The 7,500-nt window shown below is 39.5% G+C and overlaps 2 protein-coding genes across 3 annotated transcripts in view; one reads left to right on the forward strand and one right to left on the reverse strand.

Annotated features, from left to right (window-relative positions):
* Positions 1-5,552, reverse strand: part of LOC138024531 (deoxyribonuclease-1-like) — a 20,698-nt gene extending 15,146 nt beyond the window's left edge. The window contains exons 1-4 of one of the 2 annotated variants that reach the window (XM_068871747.1): positions 5,474-5,552; positions 4,066-4,401; positions 2,727-2,815; positions 347-433 (exon numbers count right to left, since the gene is read on the reverse strand). In XM_068871747.1, the coding sequence (XP_068727848.1) occupies positions 347-433; positions 2,727-2,815; positions 4,066-4,401; positions 5,474-5,500 (539 nt within the window). In that variant the 5' untranslated portion in view covers positions 5,501-5,552. Of the gene's footprint in view, positions 1-346; positions 434-2,726; positions 2,816-4,065; positions 4,407-5,473 lie in introns of both variants that reach the window. The other variant, XM_068871748.1, reaches the window with a different exon arrangement.
* The window catches only part of LOC138024353 (mRNA export factor GLE1-like), a 199,957-nt gene that overhangs the window by 174,504 nt on the left and 17,953 nt on the right, over positions 1-7,500 (forward strand). The window lies entirely within an intron of this gene.

The raw sequence follows: 7,500 nt of genomic DNA on the forward strand, positions 1-7,500 counted from the left end.
ACATATTAGCAATTAACACGTTCTATATTTCTTCGTTCACTACGCGTATAATTTATGTGTATTTATGAAGGTATTTATATCTTAGGTTTCGAACTAGACAATACCTCATTTATTGACCCTTAAGAACGGTAAAAACTCAACTGAACGGCTAGCAAATCGAAAACAGAAAACAGTCACAACATCTATGGAGAGAACATCCCTCGTGTTGTTTCAGTTTCCCGAATAAGCTAAGTTCGAGGATCATTTCTTTTCTTCATTAAAAATAAGTATAGTACAGGAGCATGACAGGGGCATGTTCACATGTTATTTTTTTCATGTTCACATGTTATTTTTTTCAGATACAAACCTGTACATAAACGCATATTGCTCTTTACTGGATGATCGTCCGAGTCTTGGGCTGATGGAAAGGTGATAATAACCTCTCGTCGATGCCCTAAAAATGTAGTGTTCAAAGGGAATTTAAACAACGGGAAAATGTTAGGACTTTTATACAAATTTCTATTCAGTACCGTCCGGCTTCCAGATAACTACCACCCAGGGTTTCAAAGTAAAGTTGAATCTGGTCTCCTCATATGCGAACAATAGCCAAACATCCTTACATTTTCTAGTCTTTTCGGAAAAGGCAAGAAAACGGTCGTACCGTTTCACATTTGTCTTATAATCGTGTAAGAACCCAGACGGAGATTACACATTGGAAACGGGGAGATATGTCAAGTCCGCAGTACCTCAGAATATAGGGAGTTTAATTAAGCAAATTCGACGGTTACGGCAACGACAATGTCACAAAGCAAAAATATAATTGGCCCAATGTTATTGGCCAAGGTTTCAAATTGGCCAATGAAAGTGCAGAATGTAATACGATCGCCATCAAGCTAGCAGAACGGATGGGAAGATTATAGAAAGTCGAACATTATTTGGAATTTCAGTATCCGCCAAAAATCCTTGTGTAGTCTCGGAGTGGAGTTGATGTGACAGGAAATTTACCTGGGCTTAAGGCTGTGGTGTTTTTATGGCGATTCGGACCGTTGGTTCGTGATGCGAGAGCAATTTGTGGGACGAGATCGCCGCGAGTCACCAGCCTTTTTTCTCTTTATGAGGGGAAATGACAACTAAAACGGACACAAATTTGCCCTCCGATTGCACAGAAAAGACGAGGACAACCGTATGTAGAGGTAAGCGAACTTCATTTCTACATTTAAAGCTTATTTAAGCATTTATAAGCTCGAAGTATGTTTTCCCATACAAAGTCTATAAATCATATATCGAGCTTGGATGCCCTGTGCATGTAACAATAAACTACCGATTTCTATTTTTATTTTAAAACCGTTCGTACCCATCCATTTACAGCATCTTTTCGCCCGTATTGTACAACGTGAGCAAAACGGAATAACGGCGAAATCGGCTTCCGATAGCGCTAAGTTATATTTTTGGAATGACATTTGCCGGCGTTGAGAGTCGCCGTTAAGGACAACTGTAGGGAGTTTAAGAAAGCACGACGGCTACGGCAACGAAAACGTCACTTCAAACTAGTATACTAAGGCCTGGCCAAACGACTTCAACATCAGGCAACATCCAAAATGTTGCACGATAAATTTGACCGTTTTCAAGTTTGATCCAACATCATCCAACATGTTGCAACATATCGCAACAGGGTGGCCAAACGTATGCAACATGTTGTGTCCAACAATGTTGCAAGACGTTGCGTGCGTTTGGCCAGGCTTTAAGTTTGAGCTGTCCTAAGTATCTCACGGTGATTCCATCTTGTTTATGTTGTGCAATCTGGATGAAGTATTCTATAGAGTGTTTTCACATGACGTCATATGGGCCATGTTGGTGTCCCTAAACAAAGGAACGACGGCCATGTTGGTGTCCTCAATTAATCCTCCGGGAATTGAGCTCTATTGTTATGCAAACGTTTTCTTTTGTTTCGGTGGAAAAACAAGGTTATTGATCACGTGAGTGAAAACACTCTATAACCGGATTGGTACGTACGGATTTGAAGTAAAGAGAGAGAAAGGAAGATTCACTATAGTTTGTCCATTGTCGTCAAAACCTTAAATTTGGTCATTTCAAGTTGTGATTTTGACGAGTACGGGAGAGAAATGTATAAAAATGCGTGCCGCACGTGCATCACGATAGTATTACTGCCTTTTGGTGTTGTCGTTGCCGTAGCTTTGGTCGTTTCTTAGACTTACCAATATGCATTAAATAATTGTGTTGCACGTGTGCCACGCATTTTAGCGCATATTTTTGTGGTACTCTTCACAACAACGACGTGAAATCACCAAATTTGATGTTTGATGCCGAGACGAGCTTACGAATGTAAATCTTTTATTCTCTATTTTACTCTGAAACCGCTCGTACCGTTTTATTTTTAAGATATTTCGTCCACATAGTACGATGTGAACAACGTGGAAAAATCGCGAAAGGCTTGCGATGATGCAGAGTTATATTTTGAGGTGACGTTTTCGTCGACGTCGCCGGATATTAATTGAGGTCCCTAACGTTGTTGTACTTACTTAAACTCCCTTATATTATGTAAACTGCGGATGAAAACAGAGCAAGCCGGCATGCATTGCTGGGAATCCTCACAGATCTGAATTGAAAGGTGACATCTTTGGATCAAAAAGTTGCCAGTCAAGTCACAATATCACCCCACTCGATCTACCCAGCTCTTCACTTAGGTCATGAATGCGGTCTCTCCAATTGCTTACTTTGTCACTTACTTGTTAACTAAGCCTAACAATTTCATAATTTCTGTCTGAGATGCGTCGCGGATCTCTTGAATGAGGATAACGTCGTAACGAAGAATTATCTGCATAACATAAGGCGAAAAGAAGCATGGATTTATGACCTAGGATAAATACCCTTGATACAGGCCATGGAAACCTTTTTAATTTGTCGTGATAGCGTCTAGTTCCATGCACTTTTTTCGGAATGACATCCTTGGCCTTGAAACAAACGAAGAACAGCAAGTTCTAGCCTGCGTAGCTGGCGGTATTATTGGCGGAAGAGGCATAAGCCGCGAGGAGAATGCTGCCGAGGGGCGCTGTGAAATTTCACAGCCGCTGGTTAATTTTTCCTTTTGCGCCAACAATACCGCCAGACTGAAAGATCTTCATGGCCGACCTTTTGCTAGAAGTTTCCGTGCTCATTCTAAACGGCAGTCCTCTAGTTTTGTGAAAATTAATGTCAGTAGTAGTTTTATTGTAAAAAGGTCCTCTCTAGCTCCAAATCTCGAGTTCTCGTTTCGAGAATCATTTGTCAGGGGCACCCAACGAGAATATAGTTCAATATTACTTAAACAAAGCATCGTTAAACGTATTTTGGTATTTAAACGGTAGATATAGGCATATTTTTATGCCCTAAAAATTTGTCATCTGTTCGGATTTCCTAGCTGAAAGTCTAGTGATCCGAAAATTATAAGGATCAAAACTTACCTTTTCGAAAACTTTAGCCAGAAAAAAGGCTCCCGAAAATTCTAGGTGGCCTTTTATGGTAAAAATTCGCTAAAAATGGGCACAGTATACCATTTTTTAGATGTTCGAAAATCCTAGGACAGGCAAGCAAGCAAGAAATTTTACAACAAATGTTCCGAAAATTCTAGATCTCAAATCGTCCACCGAATAGATATTTTTCGAAAATTGACGTTGGGTGCCCCTGATTTGTGTTAAGTCAAAGAAAGAAGAAAAGGGAATGTACCCGTGCCCGAGTGTTCTTGTTATTTCACACCGCTTTGCAACACAACGGTTTCAATGTATGGTTCATATTTTGTAAAATATTGTTTGTATAATTAAGGGAAGCTCGTTTTGCACTTTGTGTACAAACCCATCATTCAACGTTGTTCAAACGTTTCCGGCTCCTCTTTCCATTGTCTTTCCGGTTAATGGAACTTTCTCTGGATGAACTTGACTTTTAGCCCAAAAATTGAAAACTGCGTTAACTTGAAGGAAAAGAAAATTGTGGTTTATCGGTTCTTTTCGTACGTACAAGTCATATTGAATTGTTCATACAACGGCACAGAAATGATCGTGGTAACAGGAATCATTATTGATACCTACCTACCTTCACAAGAATATCTGGTACACCCGCAGTTGCCATTTTCTTTGCGCCGAATATCTGTACATTGAAAGCTGCAAGTTTTAAGCTTGACCGTTCGGCGATATTAGTTTGACACTGAAATCCAGCTGCTCTCGAAAGTGACCGTTTTGGAAAGCTGGTATCTGGTTGACCGTTGAAAGCTTCATAGCCTTGTCCTTGAGCACCGTCACGCAAAGCATTTTTCTCCGCTGCATCCAAGTATTTGAAAGTGTACTCGTGGATACAAAGGAGATACATAAGCAGTTTCCCAGCTGTAAAACTTGCCCTCATTTCTCCACTCTTGATATGATAAGTTTTGCTCTGGACTAAAAAAAACACACTACTGATTGTACAAAAGCAAAGATCGAATTTGGTTCCATGGAGCGCGATTTAATGGAAATTTGTGGCATCAAACAATTACGTTTTATAACGGCATCAGAATAGAAATTGAAAATAAGTAAATATTGCTCTTTTGGAATACTTTTTGCTTTCGAATTCCTTGATTGATAATGGGTGACTTTTTGTAGTAAATGTTTTGATCTTATTTCTAGATTATCACCCTTAATTCTTTGATAATTGCTAACGACACAAAATCGCGAGGAGCTGGAATAATTTTGGAAATATCCATGGTCAAAAGGAGGATACAAATTAGCCATGTAGCTGCTACTGATAAGACAGGAACGAATTTACTTAAGTATCTTCGTTTATTCTTTTCAAACAAGCCATTAACAAATGGAGAAAACAAAGAGCCAGAATGCATAAAAGACAAAATATCAAATTTCCCATCACGTGTCTTTTTTGTAATTCCCAGCAGGTGCGACAAAGAGAGCTTGAGCAAGTTTTGAAGCTTACAACTGTATGAATACCATATCAATGGCAGATTGAAGCAGACAAGAGGGTCAAAGATGAGAATGACTAGCCCTCAGCTGGAGGGGTATCGAATGGTGCGTTTTATTTTGTGAGCACAAGCAGCTAGTTCAGATTTGTCCTGTGAGAAGCGAGCACTTAAGACAATTGCAAGTGGAGAGCAGCAAGCATTTCGCCAAATTTTGCGCTTGCAGGAAACGACTCTTACTTTCTCATGTCGTTTTCATTAGAATGCACCAAGAAGTGATTGGCCACCGCAGTGCACAGCACTTATTAAATAGATTAATTGAGCATCACGTTTACGTTAAACGTTGGACTAAAATTTGCCTTCTGCCAAAAATGGAAGAAACTCGTTCGATATGAGTTCTTTTATTGCGTGTTAGCTGCAGGTATCAAGTAACTTTTCAAATGAGAGAGACAAGTTAAAATGACATAATTTTCATGCTTTTATGACAAGCAGCAGCCCACAATTTCGCGTTTGCCGTTTCACGTAAACACGATGTTTAATCTCTCTACTGTCACTTACCAGTAGTAGCTGACTATGAGCTATCATGCCACGTTTGAAGTCTTGGAGCTTTTAAGCTGCTTTGTAGTTTTTGGTAAATGGAAAGCATGTTTTTTATATGTCCCAGTACTTCGCCGTTAATGACATAATTACTACATAAACGGCGACATTTTCTGCTTTGTTATTATATCAGTTTTCCAATACTTTGCATTTAATGAAATTACATAAACGGCGAAATTTTCTGCTTTGCTATTATATTAGTGTCCCAATAATTCGCCGTTAATGAAAAAATAACATAAACGGCGAAATTTTCTGCTTTGTTTGTAGCATTGAGTGCTATAACTGCGAAGTATTGTGTTGCTTTATAGAATGGAAAGACTGCGAAGTGTACCGTGGAGGATGATATATACTCCTCCAGAAGAATGCGATGGATTATCATGCAAGTGTTCCTTCAAATTGTTGCATTCTCTTTGCAAACTGACGCGTCTGGCCAGCCAGTTCTCACAAGAGGAAATCTACTTTATTAGTGTCTCCTAAGTCATGGAACATAACACTTAGTCTAACTCGCCATATGTAAAGGAGTCCAGGTGGCCCTCGTATTCCAGATCCTAGCCCGTGGATTCCGGATCCCGAATAGTGGATCCCGGATACCGTACTCACTGGTTCCACCGAAATGGATCCTGGATTCCACACAATGGATTCCGGATTCCAAAGCCTCGCATTTGCTGGATTTCGGATTCCTTCACATCGGGCAAGTCTAACATTTAGCTACAGCACATTGATGAGCGGGAAATGAAATCGCCCTTTTCAACAGAAGAGCCTGCTTGTCGGCTAAAGAGAAAATGAGGGACAGGTCCCGGAATTTCAAGGAGCTAAGACGGATTAAAAAACCTGGACTCATATTCTCAACTATACTCAAGCATGCAGTTGTTTCAATCTTCATAAAGTGTGTGTTGTCTTAAGAATATAACATATATGTTACATTTTGTATCGTGTCAATTGAACTTAAAATTCAAAGGAGTTGAATACTATGCAAAAACGCGGTTACTCTGCATAACAAATACCGACAAAGCGATTTGCGAGCTTCCGAGCAAATTTTAATGGCAATTCGAGCATGCGAGAAACTGCAAGCAAGCACTCGTCTATAAAATTTTGCGATCAATTGAACATTTTAATTAAGGGACCGTTCAACAGCCCTAGCTAGGGCAAACCGGATTACAAATTAGCTGAAATAGAAAGTGGGAATATTACATCGTGTAATTGCAACAAGACGTTCAACGGCATTTTGTGCGATGAACAATCGCCCCAACATGGAATAATTTTCATTTTTGCCTAGAGAAAGGGAAAAAACATCATTTTATAGACGAGTGCTTTCAGTGTGATCTGTGTGATGCTTTACAAGCCGAAACTTATATCAACGAGTCGAGGAGAATAAACGATCGGGAAACGGCAATCATGTGAGAGAACAACATGGAATCGAGCCATGTGAAATCGCCAAGAACTTTAGGGTCCTGAGGAAGTGCTCGAACAAGTTCGATTGTTTGATTTTTGAAATGTTTTTTATTCGGGACCTTAAGCCAAAATTAAACAAACAAAGTGATTCTATCCGCACAAAGCATTCTGTTATTTTTATTGTTCGTATGTAAATACTTTGCTTTTACCTTCATTCCATTGTTTCAGAAATTGTATATATGCGGAAATTTTAGTCTCGAACTCTAACTTGAAAATGACCGTAGAAAGGGTACGGCTGGAAAACTCAAATTGCAAGACCTGAAATAAAAATGATAAATAAAATTTACAATCGCATTTGGATTAAGTTAAAATGCAAATGTCAATCACACAGGCGAAATTTTAGCAGCAAACAATTGTCTTCAGTCACCTTTGGCGGCGGGCTCCTTTGTTTTTTGAAATTTGGAAAAATTGGTCAGCCCCACCCAAGCACACAGGGTGTCAGTGATCCTTTTTTTCCGATTTTGAAATTTTTGAAAAAAGCGCAAATGAGGGGTCGCATTAGAAAAAAGGCGTGTTGACAGATTTTAGCCCCTATA

The sequence above is a fragment of the Montipora capricornis genome, chromosome 11 (genome assembly GCF_036669925.1).
Source record: "Montipora capricornis isolate CH-2021 chromosome 11, ASM3666992v2, whole genome shotgun sequence".
Classification (NCBI taxonomy): Eukaryota; Metazoa; Cnidaria; class Anthozoa; order Scleractinia; family Acroporidae; genus Montipora; species Montipora capricornis.